Here is a 19,784-nt window from a genome sequence, read left to right as displayed (position 1 = left end):
CAGCTTGAGAGAGAATGCTGGAAGGCAGAAGAGGGTAGTTCACTGGAAGTCAACAATCAACCATTTTAAAACACTCTACATAAACACTTTCAAAAACGTTTTTCTCTCTTACAATCAGCAATTTATCAGTGTTTGCCTAGGTCAAGGACTTGAAGATTAAGCCCCTGAAGGAGATTTCTCTCTTCTTCCTGTCTATCTGAGATTACTTTTTCCTAGGGACGTCCCTTATCCTTTGAAAGCAGTGAAAGCAGACTGGTGCTGCTTTCAGGTTCAAGGTATTTGTTGCCATGAGGGACTATACTAGTGACATGGCTCTGGGTGTTAAGTGCTCCATGGAGGTAACCACTGCCATCCACAGGGCCATCATCCTGGCCGAGGTCTCCATTGTCATGGATAATGGGACTCCTGGGAACACAAGATCGGCAAACCCCACAAAGTTCCTTGAAGGTGACAGGATACTGTAGCTCTGTGCTGGTATGCTTCATCCTTGTACCCAGACCCACTGCTACTGTCTTGGCCTTCGTAACCACAAAGCTGCTGCTGACGGCAGGTACAAAAACTGTTACACCTGGGCCAGGGATTGCACTGCCCATCTTGAGCAACTTTGCCAAGGCCACCTTCGATGCCACCTCTAAGACCTACAGCTGTATTACACTTGACCTCTTGAAGGGGACTGTGCTCACCAAGGCTCCCTATCAGGAATTCACTGACCATCTTGTAAAGATCCACACCAGAGTCTCCGTGCAGAGGGGACCCAGGCTAGTGTTTTCACACAAGAATAATAAAGTGAATTAATTAAACCTGAAAAAGAAATACCACTTATGACAGCATAAAAAATATTAAGGATAAATCTACAAAGAGATGTGAAAGACACGTACACTGAAAATTATACAAATATTGCTGAGCAAAACCAAGGACAAAAATAAATGGATTAATACAGCTTGCTTATGGGTCAGAAGGCTTTGATACTGTTGTGATGTCAGTGCTCCCATACTGAACTATATGTTTAAAACAACCCTAGTCAAAATCTCAGCACGCTTTTTTGTAGAAATCAACAGCCAATTCTAAAGTTCATATGGAAATGCAAAGAAATTTGAGTAGCCAAAAGAATTATGAAAAAGAACAAAGTTGGAGGGCTAAAACTGCCTTATTTCAAAAATTAATATCTTTGTGATCTTGGGTTAAGCAAAGATTTCTTGGATAGAAAACCAAAAGCAGAGTCCGTAAAATTTTTTAAAAAATTAACCAACTGGCCTTCACACCAAAATTAAAATCTTTTGCTCTTCGGAAGACACTGTTACCACCTCATAATCAGTGAGAATGGCCATCATCAAAAAGTCTACAAATAATAAATGCTGGAGAAGGTGTGGAGAAAAGGGAACCCTCCTACACTGTTGGTGGAAATGTAAATTGGTGCAGCCACTATGGAAAACAGCATGGAGGCTCCTTAAAAAACTAAAAACAGAGTTACCATGCGATCCAGTGATCCCATTCCTGGGCATATATCCGGAAAAGATGAAAACACTAATTTGAAAAGATACATGCACCCCAATGTTCACAGTAGCACTATTCACAATAGCTAAGACATGGAAGCAACTTAAATGTCCGTCAATAGATGAATGGATAAAGAAGATGTCTCACACACACGTGTGCGCGCACACACACACACACACAATGGAATATTACTCAGCTATAAAAAAGAATGAAATAATGCCACTTGCTGCAACATGGATGGACCTAGAGATTATCATACTAACTGAAGTAAGTCAGAGAAAGTCAAATATCATAACAATATCACTTATATGTGGAATCTAAAAAAATGATACAAATGAACTTATTTACAAAACAGAAATACACTCACAGGCCTAGAAAACAAACTTATGGTTATCAAAGGGGAAAGGCGGGGAAGGATAAATTGGGAATTTGGGATTAACAGATACACACTACTATATTTTAAAACAGATAACAAGGACCTACTGTATAGCACAGGGAACTATATTCAATGTCTTGAAATAACCTATAATGGAAAAGAATCTGAAAAAGTGTATATGTGTATCTATATATATGTATATGTGTGTATAACTGAATCACTTTGCTGTACACTGGAAAACACTGTAAATCAACTATACTTCAATTTTAAAAAAAAGAAGACACTGTTAAGAGAATGAAAAGATAAGCCACAGATTGGAAGAAACTCTTTCCAAAGCACATATCTGATAAAGGACTTATATCTAAAATATATAAAAAATGCTCAAATTCAGCAATAAGAAAACACACAATCCAATTTAAAATATGAGAGATTATGGACCAGTATCCCTTTTGTTAAAAAACTCAAAATCCTTACCAAATCTTAGCAAAACAAATCAATCATCATGACTGAGTTTCATCTTAAGAATGTAAGATTGGTATACTGCCTGAAAATCAATCAATTCATCATATTAACAAAATAAAGAAAAAACATATCATCAGCTCAATAGATGCAGAGAAAGCACTGAGTAAAATTTAATACATCCCCTTTCAGTAAACTATGAACAGAAGGAAACCTCCTCAACCTGATAAAGGACATCTCCAAAAAACGTAACAGTTAATATCATACTCAATGGCGCAAGACTGAACATATTTTCTATAAGATCAGCAACAAGGCAAGGATGTCTGCTCTCATCACTTATATTTAACTGGTAGTCCTAGCCAATACAATAAGGGAAGGAAAAGAAAAGGCAAATATGCTGGAAAGAACAAAGTAAAACTATCTTTATTCACAGATGACATGACTTTGTATGTAGAAAATCTTAACAAATCTATAAAAAAATCTACTAGAATTAACATGTGAATTAGGCAAGATCCCAGGATTCAAGGGATCAAAAGTCATTTATAGTTCTATAAACTAGCAACAACTGCAAAATGAAATTATTAAAAATACTATCTCCAATAGCTTCCAAAAACATAAAATATAGGAAAAAATTTAAGGAAATAGGTATAAGACCTAAACACTAAGAAATACAGAAAAATTAAAGACCTAAATAAATGGAAAGATATATACCATGTTCACTGCGTAGAAGACTTTACATTGTTAAGATGTCAAATCTCTCCAAATTCATCTATAGATTAAATACAAATTCAAATCAAATCCCAGGAAGCTTTTCTGTTATAGAGAACTGAATTCTAAAATTTATAGAGAAATGCAATGGATCCAGAATAGTGAAAACAATTTTGAAAAGAATCAATTTGAAGGACTTATTACACTATCTAAGGTCAAGACTTAATATAAAGCCACAGTGACCCAGGTGATATATAGACATATATATCAAATAAACAGAACAGAGCCTAGAATAGATGAAAATATATATGGTCAATTGATTTTCAACAAAACTACAAAATAATTCAATTCAACAAAACTGTAAGGTAATTCAGTGAAGCAAGGATAGTCTTCAACAAGTGATATGGAAACAACTTGACATCCATAAAAGAAAAGACGAACCTTGACCCTTTATTTTATTTTATTTTTTTTGGTGCACGGGCTTAGTTGCTCTGCGGCATGTGGGACCTTCCTGGAGCAGGGATTGAACCCATGTCCTCTGCATTGGCAGTTGGATTCTTAGCCACTGCACCACCTAGGAAGTCCTCATGTTTTCTTATTAAAGGTTATAGTTTTAGCCTTTACATTTTAGACTGTAGTCCATTTCAGTTGTTCCTCCCACATGCCACGGAGCAACTAAGCCCATGCGCCACAACTATTGAGCCTGCGCTTTAGAGCCCGTGAGCCACAACTATTGAGCCCATGTGCTGCAACTACTGAAGCCCAAGCACCTAGAGCCTGTGCTCTGCAACAAGAGAAGCCACAGCAATGAGGAACCCACGCACCACAATGAAGAGTAGCCCCCACTCACCACAACTAAAGAAAGCTTGCACGCAGCAACAAAGACCCAACACAGCCAATACATACATACGTACATACATACGTACATACATACATACATTTAAAAAAAAAAAAAGAAAACATGAGAAAATCTTCATGTCCATGGATATGGAAAGACTTCTCAGACAGGAACAAAAAGCACTAACCATGAGAAAAACGGAGAACTGGAGTTGATCAATATTTAAAACTTCTACTATTCGAAAGATGATTAAGAAAACTGAAATGCAAGCCACAGCCTGAGAGAAATATTCATAATACATATGTGGTAGGCAGAATAATGACCTCCCAAAGAAGTCTCTATCCCAATCCCTGGAACCTATGAATATGTTACCTTACATAGCAAAAGGGACTTTTAAGATTTGATTAAATTAAGGATCTTGAGATGGAGGATTATCCTGGATTACCCTGGTGGGTCCAATTTAATTGCACGGGTCCCTATAAGAGGGAGAGAAGAGGGTCAGAAAGTCAGAGACTGGAAGATGCTACACTGCTATCTTTGAAAATGGAGGAAGAGGCCACAAGCCAAAGAATGCAGGTGGCCTCAGAAGCTGGAAAAGGCAAGGGAATGGATTCTCCCCTAGAGCCTTCAAAAGGAACACAGTCCTGCTGACACCCTGAACCATTTCAGACTTCTGATCTCCAAAATTGTAAGATAATAAATGTGTGTTGCTTTAAGTTACTAAGTCTGTGGCAATTTGTTATAGTAGCAGTAAAAAATTCGTGCATATATATGACAAAGAACTTGTATCCAGAATATAATTTTTAAAATTCTTATATCTCAGTTATAAAACCAACAACACAAAAGGGGCAAACGGTTTGTACCCATACTTCACAACAGAATGTTGTACCTATATTTCACAATAGAACAGCCAACAGACACATGAAAAAATATTCAACAGCAGCAGCCATCAGGAAAATGCTACAATTAAATCCATAACGAAATAACACTAACATACCTACCAGAATGACGAAGATTATAAATACTAACAAACATGACTTGGTGATGAGAATGTGAAGAAACTGGAACATTGTATTACATTATTGGTGCATATATAAAATGGCACAACCATTTTGAAAAAAGATTTTACCTAAAGGGGAGGTGTATGTCCCCCAGAACTTGTAAATGAATGTTCCTGGCAGCTTTACTCACAATAGTGAAAAACAGGGAACAACCCCAAATGGCCATCAGTCAGTGAATGGATAAACAAATGTGACTCAGTCATATAATGGAATACTATTTAGCAATAAAAAGGAACTACACGTAATTACTGATACACACAGCAACATGGATGAACCTCAACACAAAAGGTATATGAATTCCATTCTTATGAAATTCTGCAACAGGCAAAACTAACCAATAATGACAGAGAATAGATCAGTGGTTTTAATTAAGGGGATTAATTTGGGAGCAGAATGAGAGCAAAGGCACACAAGACAGTTTTTGAAGTGATGGAAATGTTTTCTATCTTGACTTTGGTGACATTCATGCAGGAGTATGCATTTGTCAAAACTCACTGAACTACACTTAAGGTAGAAGTATTTTATTGCATGTTAATCATACCTCAATAAGTTTACCTTTAATAGAATAAAATGCCTACACCAAATTAAGCAACCTTTAGGTTTCTGAAGCTGAACTCTCCCCCTTCCATTTGCAATATACGCCCACTCATGCTGCAGAATGGAAGAAACATGAGTCTATAGGCAGCCTGGTGATACATCCTACGGAAGAAACAGTACATGCTTACCTGAGGTGCTACATAATATGGGGTGAATTGAGGTGTCATCAAGTCACCTTGGTCAATTTTGGCAAATCCAAAGTCACACAACTTCACTGGGGCATCCTGAAATAAAACAAATGGGAGTCACTGCTCCAGAGTTCTCAGAAAATGTTAAAGGAAAATTCAGGTGCAAGACATGTTATCTTGAGCTTGCATGAGTTTCTGGCTGAGACCTGAACTTATGAGTAGCATGTCCTCAGTTCTGGAGACAATGAATCATACTTAGGAACTGTCCTTAGTAATACAGAAGGAAGGAATTTCTACCCACTCACAGTTATCCCTGTTTTATAACTTGTAAAGGCAGCACTAAAATCAAGATCTTAGCTGAATGCTCCCTGACTCTACTATTGGCCCATTAACTCTCATCAGTCTAGGGTGGTGCTTCACCCTTAACATCAGCTTCATGATAGCCAGAGTAAGTTATCTGGTGGAACATAGTGCATGGGGCATGGGTTGGGGCTGGAGAGGAAAACACACTTATCAGGGTTAACAGTAAACACAACCATTAAGCTTCAAGGTAATATATAACAGCATACAGATACCTGCCCCTTCCCAAAGTCCTTCCAAATAATGTCCAAAATCTTAAGTCCCTATGTACAAACACATACTAGTATCATCCAAAATGATCAATGCCGGGGGTATGCTACAATTTCTCTGAGCCTCTAGCAGATAGGAAAAGTAAGCTGCTTGAAGCACTTTGGCCTAAAGCCTCTTCACCATGGATTCAGAGCGCTCCAAACATATACACACCTACACACCATTCCTGAACTATGCTGAGAGTAGCAGCACTAAAAAGAAAAAAAGTAAGTCATCTCACCAAAGAGTTATCCTTGAAGAGCAGATTTTCAGGCTTGAGGTCTCTGTGTGCGATGTTTAACAAGTGACAGTGCTGTAGAGCCAAAGCTATCTGGAAAAGGACATAATGGAGCAACCATATCTTAGAAAAGATAACTCTTTAATTCCCCTGGTTTAGAGAACTCAGGATGTTAAAAAATGATCCTTACTAAATCAATTAAGACTGTGGTCAGTTTTCAATTTTAAAGCAGAAATTAACTAAGACTGCACATACCAAGAAATAGAAATGAATTAAGCTTAGTGTAACTGCAACCTGTATTTTGTTCAACAAAAAGAAAAATACAACAGTAAAACAATTCTCTGTCAGAATAAACTGATGGTTAAATCCTGTATGAAATGGGAAAAATGAAATACTTCCACTTCCATTAATCTGAGATGTGACAAGCAATGCAGAGCAAACACTGGGCCAGGCAGTCTTCAGTAGGCCTGGGTTTCTCCTAGCAGGGCAGCAGCACTAATGTTGGGCTCAGAAGAGACCTGCACTCTCAGGGAGCCCAACTTGAAGTTCGGCCTTCAAGAACAACAGAAAGCAGCTGAATGGATTTTTTCCACCTGATGTTCCAATCCGCTCATCCCACTGGTTGAAAATGTTGCTTGTTCAGGTGGATTTAAAGCGGTTTGGTTTTACAGAAGATCATCAGAGCTCATCCTTTAGTCTTCACATTTGAAAATTATATGCTATAATTTTTTTAATCAAATAGAATAGATTTTATCTGTTCTTTAACACTCTGTATGGAATAGTCCTGGCATTCCAAATATAAGGTCCTCCCTATCAGACAGGAGACATCAAAAAATGCTTGAGGCTCACAGAAAACTTGGAAGAATTTTTAATTAAGAACAAATTTTTTATTAAGAACTATGTGTCCTGCTTCTCTGCTTTGCTTGCTTGGCCTGAAGAGAAACCTAGAGGGTTTAGCTTTTCATCTCATGAGGTTATTTCCAGTTGGATTCCTAGTATTGTTTGTGACATAAATCATTCCTCTAGTAATAAAATGTGATGTCAAAATAGAGAGAACATATAAGCAAGAATAACCCAGAATTATAAAGACCTCAGAATACTATTAAAATCTGATGAGAGAAAGGTGACTCATAAGAAAAATGTATCTTACATGCAACTGTCTTAGAACATATTTTTACACCATACTGTCTTTCTTGGTATTATCACTAGCATTTTATCTCAAAGTCCAATAACAGTGCTTAGAAGCTTTAAGTCTAAAGATTATCTACAATTTAAAATGGAGTTAAGATTACCTTTCTTCCAGAGTTTATTTAAATCTTATGATAGGCAAACAATTGACAACCACTTAAGAATACAGTTCCCCCCACCCCAAAGCATAAAAGGGGGTTACATCCTCCTGTCAAGGCATCTTTTCTAATTACATAACAAAGCAGGCAATGAGAGATCAAATAGAGCTTTTCTTCAAGCTTTCTTTTATTCCCCCCAATGAAATTGTGCTTGTTAACCAACACTGTTGGCAGTTTGATTGGTACCCGGGGTTAACTTGCCTGCTTTGTTACTTGGCTGGCTTGCTTCTCTGTAAAGTGCCGGTGCTGGCTGATTCTGTGAAATAGCTCTCCCCCTTCCATCATCTCCATTACAATTAAGAGTCGAGCCCTGTTTGAAAGCATTTGATTTTGTTAAGTTAAAAAAAAAAAAAACCAAACAAACAAAAAAAAAAACAAACTGAAACATCAAGTAGCTAACTTAGATACCTCATCTACAAAGTGTTACTACTTCCTAAATCCAGCCCTACCAAGCCCCTTTGAGTTGGATCCCTTGTCACTACCAGCTGGATACTATGAATAAGGAATATCTCTGACCTAAAGGTTTCTAAGAAGCTAAAAGAAAGTAGAATTAGTTTTGAAGACAATGATCCTTTTGAAGATTCTATACTTAACATGTGTATATATTCTAGGGAAGCTATACTGAAAGTGTGTTGAAAACAGAATACAACTTTGTGTAGGACATGAATTTCAAGTCATTAGGTTGGGCTATCTTGGTTATTCATTCGTGTGGCGTGCGTGCGTGCGTGTCTCCCCCTACCCCACCCTGGTCTACTCCCTGCCCTCACTCCACTAGTTTTCCATATGACCCACAGCATGCCCAGCAAGATAGCCAGATAGGGTTATACAGCTACTAAATAAAACTAAAAATTCTCATGCTGTCAGAAAAAAAAAAATCTGAATTTTGGTTACCACTCTTTGATATAAATGCTTCCAGCTTCCATCCAAATGCTTTCACCAACAGAGCACAATTTTAAGAAATAATCATTTGATTTCCCATGTTTCTTTACAAATTCGTCTTTTTCCACCTGGAAGACTCCTACCCACCCCCTTCAAGTTCCAGCCCCCACATAATGGTTCTGAGAGACCTCACCTCCCCAGCCTACAGATAACGGCTCTCCTCCTTCGTAAGCTCAAAATATTTTATGCATGCCTCTCCTTGGTGTCTATCACACTGCTAGAATGATAGGTTTACATCTCAGTTCTCTCAATAGAAACCGTACCTTATTTAACTTTGAATTCCCTGGAAAAGACTTAGAATGACACCCAATGGGCCTGGCAAACATTTGGAGGCTAAAATAATGATGCTGATTTCCTCTTTTACAAGGAATATCACACTAAGCAATAAGGGCTTTTTGCCATATCAACTTCTAAGACATTGCCTAGAATAATATTTGGACCCCTTTTGCTAATTTGAAATAGAATCTGCTTTAATTCCACATTACTCAGGGGGTGCCAAGAGAGTGGGTGGGGTATAAATGAGACAAGACTGGCAATGAGCTGATAATTGTTGAGGCTGGGTGATGGTGGTTGGGGATTCATTTCATAATTCTTTTACAAATGTTTGAAAATTTCCAAAATAAAAAGTAAAGGATAGAAGAAAGAGAGGAAGGAAGGGAGGCAGGCAGGGAGGGAGGGAAGGCAGGGAAGAGAAAGAAAGAGGTCACAAAAGAAAAGAAGACCCCACTACACCTTGGCTCACATAGGAGAGGTGGTCATGTGATAATGACCCTGTGTAGTCTTACCTGGGGCTGGACTCATGAGGAAACTGTACACTGTTAGCAAACACTTCAATAATTTGAACTATATTTGGGTGTGTGGCACACATCATGTGCAGACGTACCTTAAAGAAGAACAGAGGAAATGTTTCTGTACATAGGAGATGCCAACATTTTCTCTCCAAACTTCCCCCAAAAAACTGACCACACTAGGCCTGGCGATGAGCCTATTACAGTAAAAAACCTTATCACCTGGAATGATGTAAAAAAAAAAAAAAGTGTTTTCATACATTAAGATTACCTCCTTAATGTTCTTTCCATGAAAAAAACCTCACCAACAGATTTACTTTCTACTGTCCTATCTATTAGCAAATGAAAAATTTGGCAAATGATTCATCTTATTTCATTTCAGAAATTATTCATATATCTCTAAGCAAAAGAATAAGTCCTTCACTGCATATTATTAACGTGTTACCACCACATCCAAATAATTTTAAACGAATGCCTATTATTAAAAACTAGAAATATATCTTCAGAGTTCTCCAGCAGCACCTTTTCCATATACTCTTCGCTAGAACCTTCCTCATACTATTTTATCTCTACTCTTTAAGGACCTTTTCCAGTGTGCAAAAACTGAAGTAAACCTGAATATTCTGGGGTACAAGAATCACATTAATTGAAAAAGAACAAGAGGTAGTTTGAAAGGAAGCAAGACTCTAACAACTTTTGGTATTGATGGATGAAGGACTGCTTTATAATGACAACATGAATAGACAAAAGTCTGAACATAAAAAGAGTATGAACATAAAATTCTTTGTGCATCTCTGTATTCACCAGGAAGCTGCCTTACTTGTAAAAAGAATAATTCTTAGGCACTTCACATATTTACGCAAATCAAGGCAATAAAAGATCATACCTCATTTCTAGCTTTTGGACGATCAAAAAGAATTTTCAGTGCAAATCGTTCTTGGGTAGATTTCTTCACACAGACTCTAGATTTAGAGAAAAAAATTCAATCAGAAATCATCTGTTACAGTGAAAACTAATTTAATAAGTTGTTCTTTGAGAACTATACTTCTAATCAAAAATATATCCAGGCATATCAGAACAAACTTGCTCGCAGGGCTAGCAAATGGAAAGGCAGAGAGGCATCTCACCCACCCTTCACAGACCTCAGATGTGAAATCAACTTGAGGCTGGCCAAGAAAGAAAAAATGGCCTCTGCTGGCTACAAGTGACTCACACAGTGGCTCCATGGTATCAACATCTTAAATGATTCTGTTACAGACCATGTGACTTCATCACTTAAATATATTTCTAAATGTATGAGAAAAAGCCTATCATAAATACCTCCACTTGTTAAATTAAGGCTATTTTACAAATGTGGCACACCTAGTGCTTTTAACTTAAGATGTATTTCAAAGAGCCCTTCTTAGAACAATTTTGTCATAGTTTGCACATGGGTCTCTTACCTAACTGGACCACTAATTCCAGCTCCCAGCTTCTGAGTCCAATTGATATTGTATTCCTCTAAAATGGAGGTTTCCTATTAAAATAAAAATGAAGGAGGCAGAGAATGATTCTCCAATTAAAAAGCTGAATAGTTAAGCAGAGGTGGGACAACAGAAGACCTTAATGCTCAATGTCTCATCTTCTGAAAGAGCTGGTAAGTAGAACTTCGTGTAGAGCTTTATAATTAAGACATTTTGCCTAAATGACTATGCTCGGCATTGTTTTCCAACAAGAGAAAGCAAAAGCTTTAGGATAAAAAGAAATTCTTCAACTCATCTGCAAAGTCCATGTGAGTAATCTGCAAAGTCCATGTGAGTAAATACTCGTTTTTTGTTTGTTTTTGTTTTTTCTCTTGAGTGTGGGAAGAAGATATTCTTTCAAAAGGTTTCACTACTAAGTACTTATTTGCTCAAATGGTCAAGTTTATTTTCTGAGATTCTAGAAAAACTGGTCTAATATATGCTGCTATGATACAGAGGCCTATATCCTTGAACAACTTGATCAAATTGGAATAACTGAATAAACTGAAACTTAAAAGTTCAAATAAAATAGTAGTAAATATCATAGTACATTTATCTAGTTTTCAACAGTGTTACATTGAGTACAAAGATATCCTGTCACATTCACTGTGTAACTATATTCGTTATAGTTTTTTTAAATAGATTCCTATATATTTCAGCAGTTCCAGATAGAGCCTCCACAGTTTAATTACAGTTTTTATGGAATTACGGTGTAGTTACTATATATTGAGCTTCTGTTGCCATACGTTTTTAGGCAAGAAAGCCATACATTTAAATTTTGGTAGGCTAAAATTCATTTTTCAGGGTTCTATGGGTAGAATAGGAAACCAACTATTGACCCTGAGAAATTAGGCCAAAACTCATGAGGCTATCAAACTGTTTTGTTGCAATGAAAATCTGATAGATTATAGTTAGCAGCAGAATCCTGATTCCCAAGTATAGGAACAGGATATTTATTTGTCCACGTAACACAAACTCATTAAGCAGTTAGTAAGTGCCAGACGCCAGGCTAAGTTCAGAGATGAAAACAGAGCTTCCGTCCAATGAAAAACAAGCTTATAATAGCCTTCAGCTCCACACCTTTCTGCTGCCAGTTCTTGATAAAGGTTCGCATCATACAGTAAATGCTCAGTAACTATGAAATGAATGACTAGAAAGGTGGATGCCGGAGCCTGCCGGCAAAATCGATCAGGTCCTTAGGCAAACACGACGCGGCTAGGAAATAAAGAAAGACAGACAAAAGATGGGGTCGAGAGGATCAGAAGCCTCTAGGGCAACTGACAAACTTCTTTATTATGCAGTGGCCTTTAATACACTTTCAGAACAAAGGGGGACATCAAAAGAAATGACTCCTTCTTTGTTGTAACTTGTTCTATCTCTTCAAGGGCACCAGGAACTTGCGTAGTAGCTTGTACCCTACATGGTCTCAGGATGTTCTCATACAATAAGGAGTCTGTGGGAACACATACCGCAGCTCAAGGAATCACATGCTCTTTGTTTAAGCACATACTCAAGGTCGGGGTGGCGGGACAGAGAGCTATGTTTGTTTTACACAAATCCTTGAATTAAGGCAGCTCCCAGGGCCATGTCCTGGGAGCAGGACCCCTTTCTCAGGGCTGCTCCCCGCAGGTGGACTAAAACCAGGTGATGGAAGGACACTGATTTGTGAAGGACTAGCAAAATTATTACACAAACTCTCTTCTGGAAAACTGTATACCAGGGTTAAGGAGCTTGTCGAAATCACACAGTGAGTTATAGGCACTGATAAGATTAGAATCTGTGGCTTTGGCCTCTTCCCTAGTATCATTCTGGCTATCAAGAGTAGCAGCCCAGGCCCCACAGCATGAGGATTAGGGAAGAATCCTGCCCAGCTAGGGAGGTCCTAGATCTCTATTCACCATCTCCTAAACAGAATTCAAACCTACCCATTTAACGTGTCTACCTCTTCATGTTTCCACTGACTATCCTGTTGGATTCAGAAGTATTTGAGAAGACAGAGAGGAAGACAGAATTGGAGCACAGTCTATGCTTCATGGTAGAGTATAATTTGCCAAGCCTCTCCTCTCCTCAACTCTAATGAAAACCTACAGTCATAGGAGACTTGAAGGAAAGACAGATTTCTTCTATGGAATTATTTGTTATAGTCAGATCAAAGGACTATTCATATGTCCAATTCTCAGGATGTAAAAATAATATTAGATCAAATTCTTCACTGCACTGGTGCTTATTAAGATGGTACTCTACCTAATGGACAGCCAAGAAAGTTCGACTTATAGAGGCTCTGACTGAAGTTTTAACATTTGGCTTTGCAGAAGGTAAGAGGCACTACCAGGTCTGTCTACAGCCCTGATATCTGAACCCCATTTTTCTTATGTCTCTCGTCCTCTTCCCCAGGTTTAATTCTTGCACCTTTGTTGATGGTGCCATAAACACTAACCAGTGCTAAAACTTCCCTAAGCCTAAGTGGGCGAAAGAAGTAAAACATTCTCACATCAGCGGACTCTTCTATGTGTAGATGGCATATTTTCTCACATATTTTAATGGCAAAGAGAAGGTAAAAAAGGCATGGGTCAATTAAGACACTTTACTGAAGAAAATTATAGACTACCAAACGTGTCAATGACTAACACATTGACTTGAGTTCTGCTAAAGAAATCTATACACTGTCTTAAATAAGGATATAGATTCATGGAATGAAGTACAGTTAACCCTTGAACAAGATAGGGGGTTAGGTGTGCTGGCCCAGGTGCAGTCAAAAATCCACATATGACTTTAGAGTCAGCCTTAATATCAGCAGTTCCACATCCATGGATTCAAACCACAGATCATTTAGTACATCTTTACTAAAAAAAATCTGCACACAAGTAGGCCCACACAGTTCAAATCTGTGTTGTTCAAGGGGTAACTATAATTCTTGAGAATTCTTCTAGACGAAGAGTCAACAAATTACAACCTACATGCAAATCTATTTATTGCCAGTTTTTGTAAATACTAATATTTAAAAAATAATAAGTAATAATAGTTAAATAATAAATATACTTCTAAAACAAAAATGAAAATAATACAGAAAAATTTCACTAGCTTAAAAAAAGATCCAACTATATGCTGTCTAAAAGAGATATGCTTTAGAGTCAAAGATGCAAACAGGTTAAAAGAATGATTTCAACAAATGGTGCTGGGAAAACTGGATATCCACATTGCAAAAGAATGAGGTTGAACCCTTACATAAAACCACATACAAAAATTAACCCAAAATGGATCAAAAACCTAAACATAACATCTAAAACAATAAAACTCTTAGAAGAAAACACAGGGCGAGAGTTTCATAACACTGGATCTGGCAATAATTTCTTGGATATAAAAGCAGAGGAACAGGCACAAAAGAACAGACAAAATGGATGTTATGAAAATTTAAAATTTTGTGCATCAAAAAATACTATTAACAGTGTAAAAAAGGCACCCACAAAATGGGAGAAAATATCTGCAAATCATATATCTGATAAGGGATTAATATCCAGAATATGTAGAGAACTCCTAAAGCATAACAAAAAACCCAAACAACTCAACTCAAAAATGGGCAAAGGACTCAAATAGATATTTCTCCAGAGAAGATATACGAATGGCCTAGAACACATGAAAAAATGCTAAACATCACTAATCATTACGGGAATGCAAATCAAAACTGCAATGAGATACTGCCTCAAACCCATTAGGATGGCCACTATTAAAAACCAAACAAACAAACAAAAAACAGGAAAGAACAAGTGTTGGAGAGGAGGTGGAGAAAACTGGAATTCTTTTGCACCATTGGTGGGAATCTATTGATAAAATGGTACAGCTGCTGTGGAATATGGTATGGCAGTTCCTCAAAAACTTAAAAATAGGATGACTATATGATCCAGCAATTCCACTTCTGGGTATAAACCCAAAAGAATTGAAAGCAGAATCCTGAAGAGATATTTGTACGCTCATGTTCAAAGCAGCATTATTTACAATAGCTAACACACGGAAACAACCTGAGTGCCCACTGATGGATGAATGGATAAGCAAAATGTGGGCTATATATACAATGGAATATTATTCACCCTTAAAAAGGAAGGAGATTCTGCAATATGCCACAACATGGAAGAACCTTGAGGACATTATGCTAAGTGAAATAAGCCATTCACAAAAAGACAAATTTTGTATGCTTCTACTTATATGAGGTACTCAGAGTAGTCAAAATCACTGAGACAGAAAGTAGGTTGCTAGGGGCTGGGGGAAGGAGGCAATGGGGAATTATTGCTTAAGGGGTACAGAGTTTGTTTTACAAGAAAAGAGTTATGGAGAATGGATGGTGGTAGTAATGGTTGCCCAATATTATGAATATATTTAATACCACTGAACTATACAGGTAAAAATGGTCAAGATGGTAAATTCCATGTTATGTGTACTTTACTACAATTAAAAAAAAAAAAGAATGGAAAAAAGATATACGGCAAGTAACCAAAAGAGAGCTGGAGTAGCTATACCTGACAACTGACAAAACAGACTTAAAAAGAAGTCTATTAATAGAGAAGAGATGTTAATAGAGAAAGAGTGGCACTTTTTATAATGATAAGAAGATCAATTCATCAGGAAGATTTGACAATTATAAATATACATACATGCACCAAACAACAGAGTCTAAAAATACCTGAAACAAAAATTGACAGAACTTAAGGGGAAAATAGACAATTCAAAAATAATACCCCCATTCTCCATAAGAGTAAACTAGACAGAGAATCAACAAGAATGTAGAAAACAACACTATCAACCAACTTGACCTGACATCTGTAAAACACTCCATTCAACAATGGGGGAATATATATTCTTCCTAAGTGCACATGGAATATCTTCCAGAATAAACCACATGCAATGTCATAAGTCTCAATAAACTTTTGAAAATTAAAATTATATGAAGTTCTCCAACAATAATGGAATTAAGCTATAAATCAACAGAAGAAAACTTTGGAAACTTAAAATATGTAGAAATTAAATAACATGTTTATAATGAAGAAGAAATAACAAGAGAAATTAGAAAACATTTTGATCTGAAGGAAAATGAAAACACAATAAGCTAAAATGTATGCACTGCAGCTAAAGTGTTTAGACGGAAACACTAAACACTGCTTTAGCTATCAATGCCTATATAACAAAGGAAGATAACAAATCAATAATCTAAGCTTCTACCTTGAAAAACTAGAGAAAGAACAAACTATACCGAAAGCAAACAGAAAGAAATAATAAAAAGTAGAGCAGAAATCAATAAAGTAGAAAACAGAAAAATCAATGAAAACCGAAAGCTGATTCCTTGAAAGGTCAACAAAATTAACAAACCTTTAGCTAGACTGACTGAGAAAGAGAAAAAAAACCCACAAATTATTAACATTAGAAATGAAACAAGGGACAATGTAACTTTTCAGGATCAATGTATTATAAGAGAATATGATAAACAACTTTATGCCAACAAATTAGACCAACTAGATGAAAGAGACAAATTCCTATAATACAAATTGCCAAAACTGATTCAAAAAGAAATAGAAAATCTGAATAGACCTATAACAAGAAGCTGAATTATAAGTGAAAAAAAATCTTTCTACAAAACAAAGTGTAGGCCCACATGGCTTCAGTGGCAAATTCTACCAAACACTTAAAGCACAGTTTCTCAGCCTCAACATCACTGACATTTTGAACCAGATGGTTCTTTGCTGTGAGGTTGTCCTGTGCTTTTCAGGATGTTCAGCAGCATTCCTGGCCTCTACCTGCTAGATGCCAGAAGCATCCTCTACCAGTAGGTGCATCAAAAATTCCTTCAGACATGTCTCATGAGGTAAAATTTGCCCCTTATTGGGAACTACTGATTTAATGAAATAATACCAATCCTCTACAAACTCTTCCCCAAAATAGAGAAGGGTAAACGAGCCTCATCTATGAGGCTAGTATTACCGTCACACTAAAGCCAAACAAAGGCATCAAAAGAAAACTATAGACCTGTATCTTTCATGAATACAAATACAAAAATTCTCAGCAAAATTATTAACAAACTGAATACAAAAACATATGAGAATGGTTTTACATCAAGAATGCAAGATTGGGGCCTTCCTTGGTGGCATAGTGGTTAAGACTCCACACTCCCAATGCAGGGGGCCTGGGTTTGATTCCTGGTCAGGGAACTAGATCCCACATGCATGCTGCAACTAAGAGAGTTCACATGCCACAACTAAGGGGCCCATGTGCTGCAACTAAGACCCAGCGCAACCAAAAAAAACAAGATTGGTTTAATATCTGAAAATCAATTAATATTACTTTACTGTATTATGAATAAAGAACAAAAACCATATATGATCAATTCAATAGATGAAGAAAAAGCATTTAACAAACCAACACCTATTCCTGATTAAAAAAAAAAAAACTCTCAGCAAACAAGGCATAGAAGGAAACTCCTCAATTTGACAAATGGCATCTACAAAAAAACTTACTTAGTGACAAGTCTTGAAATGCTTTCCCCCTGAGATCAGAAATAAGGCAAAATGTCCAATTTTGCCACTTTCACTCAATACTGTACCTGAGCTTCTACCCAAGAAATAAGGCAAGAAAAAGAAAAACATACTATAAAGGAAGAAGTAAAACTGTATGTATCTGCTACAGACATGATTTTTATATGTAGAAAATCGTAAAGAACCTACAAAAAAAAAAACCTACTACAACTAATAAGCAAACGTAGTAAAGATGCAAAACACAAAATTAAAATACAGAAATCAACTGTATTTCTATAGACTAGCAAAAAAAAAATCCAAAAAAAAAATGAAATTAAGAAAGCAATTCCATTCTTAATAGCATCATAAAGAATAAAATACTTTGGAATAAATTTATCAAAAGTACAAGATCTATACACTAAAAACTACAAACACATTGACAAGAGAAATAGGAGAAACCCTGAAGAAATGGAGAGTTATACCATGTTCTTGGCCTAGAAGAAAATATTATTAAAATGGCAACTGTCCTCAAACTGACCAACAGATTCAATGGAATCCCTGTCAAAATCCCAGCACACTTTTTTTGGTAGAAATTGACAAGCTGATTCTAAATTTTATTTGGAAATACAAAGAACTTGAATAGCCAACTTAATTTTGAAAAAGAAAAACCAAATTGGTTCTCATGCTACCCAATTTGAAAACATACTATAAAGCTTCAGTAATCAAATCAGCATGGCACTGGCATAAGGATAGTCATATGGATAGTCATATGGATTAATGAAACAGAAAAGAGAATTCCATCCCCCCTCAAAAATAAAAGAGAGAGAATCCAAAAATAAATGCATACATTTATGATCAACTGATTTTCAACAAAGGTAATTCAGCACACCAAAGACAATGTTCTGAACAAATCGTCCTGGAACAATTCCATTTTGGAAAAGTTTTGCGGTTTCTTAAAAGGTTAAGCATAGGACTTCCTAGGTGGCACAGTGGGTAAGAATCCGCCTGCCAATGCAGGGCACACGGGTTTGATCCCTGCCCCAGGAGGATACCACATGCCACGGAGCAACTAAGCCTGTGCACCACAACTATTGAGCCTGTGCTCTAGAGCCCATGAGCCACAACTATTGAGTCCATGTGCTGCAACTACTGAAGCCCATGCACCTAGAGCCCGTGCTCTGCAACAAGAGGCCACCGCAATGAGAAGACTGCACACCACAACAAAGAGTAGCCCCCGCTCGCCGCAACTAGAGAAAGCCCATGTGTAACAATGAAGACCCAACACAGCCAATAAAATAAACAATAAATAAATTTATTTTAAAAAAAAAGTTAAGCATAAACTTACTACACTACCCAATAATTCTACACCTAGGTATTTACCCAGAAGAAAATGAAATATATGTTCACACAAAAACTTGTATGGACAAGTTTTATTTATTGTTTTATTCCTAATAGCTAAAAACTGGAAACAATCTAAAAGTGCATCAACAGGGGATGGATAAACAATAAAAAGATTCCTCAACAATAAAAAGGAGTGAACTACTAATGCATGCACTAACACAGATGAACCTCAAAAGTTTAAGTAAAAGAAGCCAAACACATAAGACTACATATCATATAATTTCAATTATTTGGAGTTTCTAGAGAAGACAAAACAATAGTGACAGAAAGCAGATCAGTAGATGTCTGGGGTGGGGAGCCATGGTAGAAGCTGACTACAGTGAGGCAGAAGGATTGGGGGGGCGGGGGATGGAAACATTCTAAAATTGGAAAACTGGATTGTGAGGATAGATGCACAACTCTACAGATTTACTAAAAATTACTGAATTATACACTTACCTTGGGTGAATTTTATGGTGTGTGAATTATAACTGCAATTTTTTAAAATGTTTTTAAAATTAAGGAAATGAATTTTCATTAAGTTCATAAAATATTAAAAACTCTGCTATATACAATATAAAACAAATATGTAAGGCAATCACTAATCCCAAAATGCTCATTATCCAGGTTTAGCTAACTGCCTTGGGAGTGGTGAAGTCAGGGGCTATGGCAGTGGAGACAGAAATGAGAAGACAGAGCCTATGGTTGTAGTCAGTTGGCCCTATCCTATTATCTTAAAGAGGAACAGGATGAGATCTTAACATCTAGTCAGCCCACTCTCAGGTAATCAGGGAGCATGAGTTTAAATGTTGTGGTGAGAACAA

The 19,784-nt window shown here is 36.8% G+C and overlaps 1 protein-coding gene and 1 pseudogene across 1 annotated transcript in view; one reads left to right on the top strand and one right to left on the bottom strand.

The window, feature by feature from the left end:
- The window catches only part of MAPKAPK5 (MAPK activated protein kinase 5), a 37,705-nt gene that overhangs the window by 14,239 nt on the left and 3,682 nt on the right, over positions 1–19,784 (bottom strand). Inside the window, exons 2-7 of the mRNA XM_057747043.1 lie at positions 11,024–11,097; positions 10,468–10,543; positions 9,579–9,676; positions 8,056–8,164; positions 6,512–6,601; positions 5,662–5,757 (exon numbers count right to left, since the gene is read on the bottom strand). Of these exons, the coding sequence (XP_057603026.1) occupies positions 5,662–5,757; positions 6,512–6,601; positions 8,056–8,164; positions 9,579–9,676; positions 10,468–10,543; positions 11,024–11,097 (543 nt within the window). The remainder of the gene's footprint in view (positions 1–5,661; positions 5,758–6,511; positions 6,602–8,055; positions 8,165–9,578; positions 9,677–10,467; positions 10,544–11,023; positions 11,098–19,784) is intronic.
- On the top strand, positions 15–795 carry LOC130858341 (40S ribosomal protein S2-like; annotated as a pseudogene).

The sequence above is a fragment of the Hippopotamus amphibius genome, chromosome 8 (genome assembly GCF_030028045.1).
Source record: "Hippopotamus amphibius kiboko isolate mHipAmp2 chromosome 8, mHipAmp2.hap2, whole genome shotgun sequence".
NCBI lineage: Eukaryota > Metazoa > Chordata > Mammalia > Artiodactyla > Hippopotamidae > Hippopotamus > Hippopotamus amphibius.
Note: the sequence above shows the minus strand (reverse complement) of the source record. Positions and strands in the feature narration are given on the sequence as shown.